Source organism: Rana temporaria, chromosome 5 (assembly GCF_905171775.1).
Source record: "Rana temporaria chromosome 5, aRanTem1.1, whole genome shotgun sequence".
NCBI classification, from domain to species: Eukaryota; Metazoa; Chordata; class Amphibia; order Anura; family Ranidae; genus Rana; species Rana temporaria.
The window spans coordinates 34,281,682-34,294,891 of NC_053493.1; the positions used below are offsets into that span (position 1 = coordinate 34,281,682).

General features: G+C 48.6%; 1 protein-coding gene across 2 annotated transcripts in view; it reads right to left on the reverse strand.

The window, feature by feature from the left end:
• The window catches only part of FAM133B (family with sequence similarity 133 member B), a 43,527-nt gene that overhangs the window by 9,187 nt on the left and 21,130 nt on the right, over positions 1 to 13,210 (reverse strand). For both annotated transcript variants that reach the window (XM_040352364.1, XM_040352363.1), the window contains exon 7: positions 13,108 to 13,185. In XM_040352364.1, the coding sequence (XP_040208298.1) occupies positions 13,108 to 13,185 (78 nt within the window). The remainder of the gene's footprint in view (positions 1 to 13,107; positions 13,186 to 13,210) is intronic.

Sequence of the window (13,210 nt, forward strand, 5' to 3'; positions counted from 1 at the left end):
CCGATGACTCCTGGGATATAAATGTCACATATCCCAGGAGGCGCCAGGGGCAGCAATGTCATTCACCTAGGCGAATGACAAAAGAATAGGGCAGGGGCTGAAAAAAAAAAAAAAAAACTAGATGTAGGTGCAGCAGAGGGTGAGTGGGTTGCAGAGGAGCCAAGTCACACAAACAAGTGAAGATCTGTTTTAATCTAAGCTGGGTTTTAGCCCTTCTGTTGTCATTAATGCATACCACATGTCAAATCAGTGAAAGTGTTAAAACAAGCGCTTTCCCTTTCTGCTTTATTATTTATCGCTTTTTTTTTTTTGTAGAAATGAACATGTTGGCAGAGAACTCATCTGATCAATTCTACATGCAGCAGAATTGGCGTCCACTCAGACACTTCAGTGGCCCCTAAGAACTCCTGCTCTAACTGGGAGCCCAGGACTACAGCAACCATTATCAAGGTTGTTGTAGGGGAGCTTGGAAGATCGATCTGATGCCCAACCTCTCTTCTGTGCAGGCAAAGTGCAACTAAACCTAACTTTTAAAAAATGGTGAGCATGCTGCTCTTTATTGCAGATAAGACATGCCATGTGTGTTCTGCAACAATACACAGTTACCTGCCTACTTGCAGTTTTCTAATGAATGTACATGTACAGCTAAACATGCATTCCTGACATGCTCTGACTGTGCCAGAATCACCGATTGCACAGGGTGCCATCATCCTCCGACCAATCAAGAGGCCGAAAACTGGCAGAGGTGACTACAGCGGCCAGTGAAGGATGTAGCCGCAACATTGCGGAAGGTTGAGGTGAGCATATTCCGGAGTTTAGTTCCGCTTTAGCCAAAAATAAAATTACCTGAACCCAAACTGAACATGAAAATAATGTAACCACTGATGGATGGATTTGTCTGAACAACGGCATCCACTCAGTTCCGCTTTAACCTGGAAACGGCTTGCTCTGAGCTTATTTCCGGGTTAATAAAGAGATTTTTAATACAGCTTACCTGTAAAATCTTTTTCTTGGAGTACATCACGGGACACAGAGCGGCATTCATTACTATATGGGTTATATGGAGTACCTTCAGGTGATGGACACTGGCAATCTCAAACAGGAAATGCCCCTCCCTATATAACCCCCTCCCATAGGAGGAGTACCTCAGTTTTGTAGCAAGCAGTATGCCTCCCAAAATGGTCCTCAAAAGAGGGGTGGGAGCTCTGTGTCCCGTGATGTACTCCAAGAAAAAGATTTTACAGGTAAGCTGTATTAAAAATCTCTTTTTCTTTATCGTTACATCACGGGACACAGAGCGGCATTCATTACTATATGGGATGTCCCAAAGCAATGCTTACAATGAGGGGAGGGAGAACATCTCCAAGACAAAAGGATTTAATTTAGAGAATACTCAAATCATAATAAATCCAACTTAGTTGAGAAAAATAATCTTAAATTTTAAATTTAACTAAAAAAAGAGGAGCCCCCGGAATCCGAGGGTCTCAAACTGCAGCCTGCAGCACTGCCTGCCCAAAGGCTGTATCAGAATTCCTTCTTACGTCCAACTGGTAGAATTTTGTAAACGTGTGGACAGAAGACCAGGTTGCCGCCTTGCAAACTTGAGCCATAGAGATCTGGTGGTGTGCTGCCCAGGAGGCGCCCATGGCCCTAGTAGAATGAGCCTTTAATGATACTGGAGGAGGCAACCCTTTCAAGCCGTAGGCCTGAGTGATTAATTGCTTAATCCACCTAGAAATGGTGGACTTTGCAGCTGCCTGCCCCTTCTTGGGCCCATCCGGTAATATGAACAGCACATCTGTTTTCCGGATCTTCTTTGTAGCTTTAAGATAGGCCTTCATGGCCCTGACGATATCCAAGGTATGCAGCAACCCTTCCTTTCTGGAAGTAGGTTTAGGGAAGAAGGATGGTAATACCAAATCCTGGTTCAAATGAAAACTGGATATAACCTTTGGTAGGAAGGAAGGATGAGGGCGGAGAACGACCTTGTCCTTATGAAAAATAAGATATGGTTCCTTACAGGATAAGGCCGCCAGTTCCGATACTCTTCTTGCAGAAACTATGGCGACCAAAAATACTAACTTCCTTGTCAGTAAAACCAAAGGAATTTCAGCCAACGGCTCAAACGGTTGTTTCTGTAAACTTGACAGAACAAGGTTTAAATCCCACGGGCAAAGCGGGGATTTAATTGGAGGTTTAATACGTAAGACCCCTTGAAGGAAGGTCTTAACCAGCGAGTGGGTGGCCAGCGGCCGCTGAAACCACACTGACAGAGCCGAAATCTGTCCTTTGATTGTGCTTAATGCCAATCCTTTATCCACTCCTAGCTGGAGAAAACTTAATACTCCATCGATGGTAAATTTGCGAGAAAGCCATCGCTTGGACTCACACCAGCCTACATAGGCCTTCCAGACCCTGTAATAAATTACCCTAGAGACCGGTTTCCTGGCTCTGATTAGGGTAGAGATTACTTTCTGAGACAGACCTCTACCCCTGAGAATCAGGGATTCAGCTTTCAGGCCGTCAAATTTAGATGCCGTAAGGCAGGGTGGAGGATCGGACCTTGCGATAGCAGGTCTGGCCGTAGAGGAAGAGTCCAAGGGTCTCCCACTACCATCCTTAAGATTAGTGAGTACCATGCCCTTCTGGGCCATGCTGGAGCTACCAGGATGACTGGTATGTGCTCCACCCTGATCCTGCGCAGCAGGCGGGGTAGTAACTGAAGCGGGGGAAACGCATAAAGAAGTTTGAACTGATGCCAAGGGCAAACCAGCGCATCGGTTCCGCAGGCCATCGGATCCCTTGAGCGGGACATGAACCTGTCTAGTTTTTTGTTGAGTCTCGATGCCATGACATCCACGTCCGGCACTCCCCATCTTTGGCAGAGTGCTTGAAAGATTTGTGGATGCAGAGACCATTCCCCCGGCCATAGAGTCTGGCGGCTTAAGAAGTCCGCCTGAAAGTTGTCCACTCCGGGAATGAATATTGCCGATATGCAGGGCACATGAGCCTCTGCCCATAGGAGAATCAAGCTCACCTCTCTCTGAGCGGCTTGACTCCTGGTTCCCCCTTGGTGATTTATGTATGCCACGGCCGTGGCATTGTCTGATTGAATTCTCACCGGGAACCCCTGCAATTTTGACGTCCAAGCCCTGAGGGCTAGTCGCGCAGCTCTGAGCTCCAAGATGTTGATGGGCAACTGCTCCTCTAGCTTTGCCCAAGTACCCTGGCGAGTGCAACCATCCAAAATTGCTCCCCAGCCTGTCAGGCTGGCGTCTGTGGTCACTATCTTCCAAGCCACTGGGCTGAAAGATCTCCCCTTCAGTAGGTTCTGAGGGTCTAACCACCAACACAGACTTTGTCGAACTGTTCTGTGTCTAATCTCATGCCGAGATATTCCAACTGCCTTGTGGGCAGGAAAGCTGACTTTTCTCGATTTAGGACCCAGCCGAACTTCTCGAGGTATTGGACCGTGAGGGCCACTGCTCGCTCCAAGCCGGGAGACGAGTGATCTATGACTAGGAGGTCGTCCAGGTATGCTAGGATCGTGACCCCTTGGATCCTTAGTTTGGCTAGGATTGGAGCTAGGACCTTCGTGAACACCCGGGGGGCCGTAGCCAACCCGAAGGGAAGCGCCACGAATTGGAAGTGACGCGAAGCCACCATGAAGCGTAGGTATTTTTGATGTGGCTGATAAATTGGAACATGAAGGTAGGCATCCTTTATGTCTATGGACGCCATGAAGTCGTCCTTTTGGAGTGTGGCAGCTGCTGATCGCACGGATTCCATCCGAAATGAGCGGATCTTTAGGTATGCATTTACCATCTTTAGGTCCAAAATTGGCCTGACATCTCCATTGGACTTCGGGATGATGAATAGGTTGGAGTAGAAACCTAGTCCCTGTTCCAGGACTGGTACCTCTACTATTACTTCCTGGGAAAGTAGATGATTTAATGCCGACATTAATGCGGCTCCTTTCTCCGGATCGTTTGGAATCCTCGACTCCTGGAAATGAGGAGGAGGAAACTTTAGGAAATCTAATTTGTAGCCCGTGGCCACGGAAGACCGTACCCACTCGTCGGGAATGCTGGCTTCCCAAACCTCTGAAAAGAGTCGCAGCCTTCCCCCCCACCTTCGTGGGTGGGGGCGCCCCTTCATAAGGGCTTGGGGGCTGGCTTTGCTGGTTTGCGAAACCACTGCTTTCTGCCTCTAGCAGCCTGTCCTTGAGACTTGCTGTTGATGCCGAAGTTTGCTTTCGCAGGAGGCCGTCGATACTGTTTGGCATTAGAGGGCCCCTGCCCAGGGGAGTACTGTCGTTTAAACGCAGGCCCCTGAAACTTCTTCTTAGTTGGCAAGAGAGTACTTTTGCCGTTTGAAATGGTCTGAATGTATTTATCTAGGTCTTCTCCGAAGAGTCGTCCTCCATGGAAGGGGAACCCTACCAGGAGCTTCTTGCATGGGGGCTCGGCCTCCCAGCTCTTTAACCATAAGAGTCTTCTCATATGGATAAGGGATAACGATAAACGTGACGCTTGCTGGATAGAATCCTTAATTGCGTCTACTGTAAAACATATGGCCCTAGGGACATCCGAAAATTCTTCTGCCTGCTGGGCAGGAATAAGTTTAAGCATCTGCTTAATTTGATCCGATAATGCTTGAGCAACCCCAATCGCAGCCACAGCTGGCTGTACTACTGCCCCTGCAGTAGTGAAGGAGTTCTTAAGTAGTGCTTCCAAGCGTTTATCAACTGGATCCTTGAATACCTGTATGTTTTCTACAGGGCATGTTAACGACTTGTTAACACATGAGATGGCTGCGTCCACTGCAGGAGTAGCCCATTTCTTGGAAAATTTATCTTCCATAGGATATAGGGCAGAGAATCTTTTAGGTGGTAAGAAGATTTTATCTGGCTTGTTCCAATCTTGGAACAAAACTCCCTCTAATAGAGGGTGGATCGGAAACACTGCATTGCTTTGAGGCGCCCTCAGTGAGCCCAAAGCTGAAACCGTCGATACCTGGAGATCTGGTACTGGCAAGTTGAATGCATTATGGACCAAGTCCGTTAAGGCTTGAATCCACCAGCCCTCCCCTTGGGAGACTGCTCCAGACTCCTCTGTATCCGGATCTTCGATCCCTGAACCTACTTGGTCCTCGTCCAAGAGATTGTCCAATTCCCCTGAGGAAAGGACCTCCTCTTCTGAGGGTCCACGCTCGGGCGACGGAGATCTAATCCGTTTACTGCCCCGCATAGCTGTGGCTATCATTTTTCCCATTCTTTTCTCCATCTCTCTTAAAGAGGTGAGTAATACCTCGTCCGTGACCATCTTAGGGCTGGACTGACCTGCGCCAGCTCCAGCCCCAGATCCCGATGGCCCCAAGGCTCCCTGTGGGGAAAGCAGCGGCATAGCTTTGTCCGAGACCTCAGACTCTCTGGGGGAATCCCCACCTCTTGTACCCTCTGACCCGGATGCCATGGTACAATACCGAGGTACACCTGCTACCTATTGGTACTTGGAACTATAAAAGTTAATTGCCCAAACACCTGTTTGGGGGATAAAAAATGCTTCCTCTCCCCTAGATGACTTTTCTTTTTTTTTTTTTTCAAATCCAGGAAAGAAAAATCATTCTGTCCCCCTGAGTAGTATTGCCAGAAAAACTATGAGATGGAAAGAAACAGCCTATTTCTAGGCTTGAAAACAGTCTTCTGAAGACTGCAATATTCTTTTTTGGCCACTGTGTGTCCTCGGCGCCCCGTGCTGCCGCTCTGGTCTTTCCTCCCCAGTTCCAATGTATCGAATGCTGTTTGGAACGAAAAGGAAGGGCCGCCCCTTCCTTAAACCACTGACCCGCCCTTCCCCCCTCAGCTAAACGGCGCGAATTGCGCCTATAACACGTGAACGCGCGCGCGCGTCCGCCGATAGGGGGGGGGGTTGGGGGGAAGGGAGCCTCTCTGCTCCAGCTGGAACCACGAGGAGGTCAGCGTTCTGCCTGCTTTGCAGGCTCTGAGGAGGAAGACTGATGGAGCATCGCCTAGAGGTTTGCAGGTAAGCATAGCTCTCTGACACACACATACACTTTATATTACACAGGCCCTACTCAAATGCTTTTCCAACACTACAAGGGAGGTCACTTCTCATGGGGAAAAAATACACATAGAGCCATCCTATCATTAAGATATGTGACTAGTTTGCCAGATGCAGCGCATAACTTTAGGCATGTCCCCTGTGACCCCCCAGAAAAAACCTGCTAAGAACCAAGTTCCGCAAGTTTTCCCCTCACTTACCTGCTCCATGCCGCAGGACTTTGCAAGCAAGAGGCCCAATCTTCCCCCATCTCCGTGGGGATGTCTAGACCTTCAGGCCCTGGGTTCCTATGAAGGATCCACTGTCCTGGGCCCATATAGCACTCTGGCAACAGAAACATTAGGCACCCAAAGGTTTCTAAGTTCTGGGCCCAGGGTCCAGCTCTCTAAAAAGAAAAGCATTATGGGCTATACCCCAAGGGTTTGGGGTCCGGTTACTGACCACTTTAGCGCTGAGGCCTTTGGACAGAACCGGTAGCTCACCTAATCCCAAGGATGCGGAGGCAAGCTAAACCATGACCAACACCTAAGACACTGGCGTAAAAATTCAAGTTAGGCTTACCGGTAACTTGTTTTCCAGAAGTCTTTCAGGACAGCACCTTGAGAGATATCATGATCCTCCCACTCCATCAGGAAACACCTTCTTTCATCCTTTTAAAAAGGAGGCCCCTCCTTGCACTCCTCAGTTGTTATAGAGAAAACCTCCGGCCCCGGCTGGAACACACAAGCATATATGTTAGTCACAGCATAGTACATCACAAACAATAGGGCGGGTCGTTGCTGTCCTGAAAGACTTCTGGAAAACAAGTTACCGGTAAGCCTAACTTGAATTTTCACGAGGCGTCTTTCAGGACAGCACCTTGAGAGGACCACAGAGACTTACTACCTTAGGGCGGGACGACAGCTTGTAGGACCTTCCTGCCAAAAGCCTGATCACTAGCTGAGGCGAGGTCCAACCTATAGTGTCGCACGAACGTGTGGAAACTTGACCACGTCGCTGCCCTGCAGATTTGCTCCGGCGTGGCACCAGCTCTTTCTGCCCAGGAAGTTGCGAGAGCTCTGGTCGAATGGGCACGGATACCTTCTGGCGGAGTCAGGCCTGACTGTAAATAAGCCTCCCTGATAGCCAGCTTCAGCCATCTAGCTAGTGTTCCCCTAGATGCCTGCTGACCCCTTTTGTTACCCCCAAAAAGGACAAATAAAGAATCCGAGTGTCTAAACGGGTCTGTTATTTCTAAGTAATACAACAAGACCCGTTTGACATCCAACATATGAAAAAATAATTCTTTTTCACCCGAAGGGTTAGAACAAAAAGTGGGAAGTACAATGTCCTGTACACGATTCCTGTTAGAAGCCACTTTGGGCAAAAACTTAGGGTCAGTTTTAAGCACTACCCTATCTGAAAATATACATAAATAAGGCTCCTTCACTGACAGGGCCTGCAACTCGCTGATCCTGCGTGCTGAGGTAATAGCGATTAAAAATAAAGTTTTAAAGGTAAGGTTCCTAACTGAAGCTTCCCCTAAGGGTTCAAAAGGCTTGCTTGCCAAAGATCTCAAGACCACTGAGAGTTCCCACTTCGGGAAACCCTTTAACCTTGGTGGTCTAGACCTCAAAAGAGATCTAAAAAATCTCACCACCAATGGTTCTATGGCTACAGATCTTTCCAAAAAAACTGAAAGTGCGGATACCTGTACCTTAAGGGTGCTAACAGCCAAGCCCTTATCAGCCCCCTCCTGTAAAAATTCCAGGATAGATTTTAGTTCCCTAGGGTCCTGACTCGAAGAGCTACACCAAGAGGAAAAAACTTTCCAAACCTTGGTGTAAATGGCTCGGGTTACTTTCTTCCTGCTGTTGAGTAAGGTGGAAACCAAGCGGTCGGAGAACCCCTTTCCACTCAGGATTTCCCTTTCAGAAGCCACGCGGTCAAGGACAGCCGTGCCACATCTGGGTGAGAAATTGGACCCTGAACTAGGAGGTCCTGCCTGAGGGGCAGGTGCCAGTAAGGCCTGGTTGACAAGGCTAGAAGCGTTGCAAACCATGCCCTCTTGGGCCAGAATGGGGCGATGAGAATGACCGGTACACTTTCTCTCTGAACTTTCCTCAGAACTAGGGGAATTAGCTGAAACGGGGGAAAGGCAAAGCAGAGGCGGAAATCCCAGGGATGTGACAGGGCGTCTACCCCTAGGGACCCATCCCCCCGACTCAGCGAAAAGTATTTTCCTACCTGGGAGTTCTCCCTCGAGGCAAATAAGTCTACCTCTGGGAGACCCCACCTGCTGGTGATCTCTGAGAAGACCTCCGCATTCAGGGACCACTCTGACTCCCGAATCTGGTGTCTGCTTAAGAAATCCGCCACCGTATTGAGGGACCCCTTTAGGTGTAGGGCTGTCAAGGAGAGCAAATTGCTCTCTACCCAGGAGAGAATCTCTGTGGTCAGGGACAGAAGCGAAGGGCTTCTTGTACCCCCCTGCCTGTTCAAGTATGCTACTGTTGTAGCGTTGTCCGATAGGACCTGAACATGATGGCCTCTGAGAAATGGAGCAAACTCCACTAGAGCCAGGGCCACCGTTTTTAGTTCCCTCCAATTTGAGGAATGCAGGGCTTCCTCCCTTGACCACCTCCCCTGTGAAAATTTCTCTTCTAGATGCGCTCCCCATCCCCAGGCGCTGGCATCCGTGGTGAGCCTCAGTCCCACGGGGAAGGACCACTCCAGACCCTCTGCAAGCACCCGCTGGTTTTTCCACCAGTAAAGGGATCTTACTACCCGGGCCGGAATTTTTACCCGGGTGTCCAGAGAACTGGTTTTCCGATCCCATGTCTTTAAAAGAAAAGCCTGCAGGGGCCTGAAATGTAACCTCGCCCATTGGACCGCCGGCATGGTGGAGGTCAAAATTCCTAGGGATGCCATTACCTGTCTGACCGTCAAAGACTGATGGGACTGAAGCAACCGAACAGTGTCCAAGACCTTGGATGCTTTTTCTGGGGGGAGAAAAATTCTCTGGTTCCGCGAATCCACCTGGTATCCCAGAAAACGAATCTTCCGAGAAGGAACCAGGGCGGATTTTTGAAGGTTTAAAATCCATCCTAGGGATTCCAAATGGGTTCGCGCCAGAGAAAGATCCTTCAACAATTTTTCCTCTGAGGGAGCAAAGAAGAGGAGGTCGTCCAAGTAAGGGATGACTGCTATTCCTTGTAGCCGCAGCGGGGCTAAGGCTTCCGCCAGCACCTTCGTAAAGATCCGAGGTGATGATGACAGCCCGAAGGGGAGGGCCCTGTACTGGAAGTGCTGGACTTGACCCCCCATCTCTACCGCCAGTCTGAGAAACGTCTGGGACTGAGGGGAGATAGGTACGTGAAGATACGCATCCCTCAGGTCTATCGACGCCATGTAGCAATCTGGCGTCAGTAGATTCCGGATTGAGAATATCGAATCCATTTTGAATCTCCTGTACAAGACACATCTGTTTAAGGGCTTTAAGTTTAATATCAGCCTGAACTTCCCCGTAGGTTTCCTTACTAGGAATACATGGGAATAGAACCCTCTGCCCTGTTCTACTAGGGGAACCCTGACCAACACCCCCTGCTGTTGAAGTTCCAACAACGAGGACTTTAGCGCTACGTACTTCACTGGATCCCTTGGGGCCTGGGTGACCAGGAATCTCTTTGGCGGGGTTTCTGAGAATTCTATAGCGTATCCCTGAGCTAGAGTGGTCAGTATGTACTGGTTGTTTGATACAGCTGACCACTGCGGAAGGAACCCCTGTAACCTCCCGCCTACCCTCAGGGTCGAGTCATTGCGGCTTATTGGCAGGCGCAGGAGGATGGAAAAGGACTCCCTTTCCTTTGCCCTTCTGCGCTGCCCAGTTCCTTTTTCCTTGCGGTCTTTTTCCCTTATCCTGCTGCTTAAAGGCCCGAAAAAAACGCTTGGGAGGGGGGGTTCTTATTTTTGACCGGGAAGGCCTTCTTCTTGTCGGCCGTCCTGTCCAGGATACTATCCAGTTCAGGGCCGAAGAGAAGATCCCCAGAAAACGGGATTCCACACAGCTTGCTTTTGGAGGCTGTGTCACCAGGCCAAGTCTTGAGCCATAAAGCCCTTCTGGCTGAGTTGGCTAAAGCAGCGGATCTAGCGGACATTTTGATCGCCTCGGCCGAGGCATCTGCCATATAGGCTACGGCTGCAGAAATGGTAGAAAAAGAGTCCAAAATGTCCTGTTTCGGGGAGTCTGCCTCAATATGAGCTTTGAGTTTGTCTAACCAGAACTCTAAGTTGCGTGCCACACAGGTGGTAGCCATGGCAGGCTTGAGGTTAACCATAATAGACTGCCAGGCTTTTTTAAGGAGAAGATCCATTCGCTTATCCATCGGGTCCTTCAGGATCCCCATATCCTCAAAGGATAAATCTGTGGACCTAGACACCTGGGAAAAAGCTGCGTCGAGTTTAGGAGTTTTGTTCCACACGACTGATGGATCCTCTCCAAAGGGAAACCTCCTTTTGTGGGATTTTGAAAAAAATGGTTTCTTTTCTGGGTCCTGCCATTCCCGCAAGATTGTTTCGGAGATGACCGGGTGAACTGGAAATGTACGCCCCTTGGGCTCGCAGAGACCAGCATACATGCGATCGTGCAGGCTTAAGTCCCTCTTTTCCTCACTGAGACCTAAAGTGGCATAAATAGCCCTGAGGAGGCCATCCACATCCTCCAGGGACAGCTTAAATTTTGAGGGAGGCTCTATTTCTTCCTCATTTTCTGAGTCCTCACTAGAGGGGGCCTGAGGCTGACTATCCCTGGACCCCTCGTTATCAGAGGGCCTAGGAACCCACCCTGTCTCCTGCGAAGACTGTGATGTGGAGGGCTGAGAAATGGTGACAGGAGCTAATGACTCTCTCATAGTCTGAAAGGTGGCCAAAAGCTCATCTTTGACAGAAGCCATCAATTCCTCTCTGACTGAGGCTGACTCCTTCTGTACTAAGGCTGCTATACATGCCTTACACCATGGCTTCTTCCAACTTTCCCCCATTTTCTCCTTACAAGAAGGACATCTCTTTTTTTCAGGCTTGACCTAAAAAAAGGAACAGGGAGAGAAGAAAAAATATAGGGGGATCCAGCATGAGACCCGGTCTCAATAAACAAACATGACCCCCCCCCTCACCTAGGTGCACTTAGGAACAAAAGGTGTCCACCCGTGCCCTGACAGGCCCCCATGCCACTGGAGGGAAAAAAGTGAAGAGACCGAGAGAGAAATCCCAAAAAAAAAAGGAGAGAACCCTCACCCCTGGGGAAAAACAGACTTACGTTGCTGCTTCCCGCCGAGGTCCTGCTGGTGCCCGTGCCTGTCTCCACCGCTGATGCATCTGCAGTCTCCATCGCAGGAATCAGCGTTCTCTGTGGCATCCACGGCGCTTCCCGGACTCCAATAGCGCCGCTGCGCCGGACCAGGAAGCGGAAGTAGGCTCCAGCGTCCGCCCTACCCCTCCTCCTGGCGCGCCGGAAATGACGCGCCTCTCCGGCGACCAGGCTACGCCAAAATGGCGACGCCCCGCAAGAACGAGGCACCTCACGATCGCCGAAGGTTGGCTCCACTGAGCACCGGGAGAGAGAGGAGCCCGACTACCATCACCGCCACGCGGGTGGCACGGGAGAGCGGACAGTCCCTGAAAAAAAGGTAAGGGAAAAAGGTCCGTTTTTTTTCAGGCAGCACCTGAGACATCAGACCTTTCCCAAGAAGATGCTCCCTCCGGAGGAGGAAACACAAAAACTGAGGAGTGCAAGGAGGGGCCTCCTTTTTAAAAGGATGAAAGAAGGTGTTTCCTGATGGAGTGGGAGGATCATGATATCTCTCAAGGTGCTGTCCTGAAAGACGCCTCGGGAAAACTGAGGTACTCCTCCTATGGGAGGGGGTTATATAGGGAGGGGCATTTCCTGTTTGAGATTGCCAGTGTCCATCACCTGAAGGTACTCCATATAACCCATATAGTAATGAATGCCGCTCTGTGTCCCGTGATGTAACGATAAAGAAAGTAGGGCTGCAACTAACGATTATTTTTATAAATCGATTAATTGGATAATAGCCTTTAAAAAAAAAAAATTGCATTTTTTTTATTTTTTTTTTTTGGGCCAATTTGTTGTTGGGCAGATTACAAGACACAAATTGCCGCACAAAACACATTACATGCTTTTCTGCAGCTTCTCAATTGAAGTATATTGAACCCAAAAAAAACAAAATAGCACCGTTTTGCGTTAAAAGGTCCTTGCCCTTTCCAAATACGCTGAAAAAAAAATCATGGATGTGAACGTGTCCCATAGGAAAACATGTAAATGAACTGTAGTGTGTTTCTGCAAAAAAAACAGAGGTGTGAACCCAGGCCTGAGATGTTTAGAAACATAATGGGGTTAAAAAAACAAAAATAAGTACAAAAAGAGCAAATTATCGCTACTGTAAGGGGTTCATTTTTTTACTGTGGGACAGTGAAAGTAATATTTACAGTAGTGATTTGCTTTTTTGTACTATAAAAGGCCAATTTTAGTTTTTTTTAACCCAATTATGTTACTGGTCGATTAATCGATTATGAAAATTGTAATCGATTAATTTCATAATCAATTAGTTGTTTCGGCCCTAGTTAATAGCTGTCAAATAACAGCTGGCAAACCACAGTTCATGTACTTTTTTTTTTAATTTGTCATGGTAAAGTGCAGGGGAGACAATAGGGGTCTAATAGCCCCCTGATGTCTCCACAATGAGGACCCGTTACCTGCACATTGCTAACACATAGTGGGTTTGTAAACTCATGACAACTAGTACGTTGTCTTAAGAGCATTATACTCCTCCGCTGCATGTGCCCCGATCTAGGCCCAAAGACAGACCTCGGATGATAACCTCTGATCTGACCCTAATGGGTAACTGAATGAGGACTATATATGTGCTTTGCGGGTAGATGGTTTCTAAGCTTTAATTATGTACTTTATATGCCCTATCAGCAGATAAGTAGCCCAGCAGAAAAGTCATGACACCTCCACAAACCACACCTTGCTCTCAGAATCCGCGCCATCGTCTGATGACCTGCGATAATGTTTTTTCTTCTTTTTCTTTCTTGAGCGTTTTTTCTTGATCCAATAGAAGAAGAAAAAG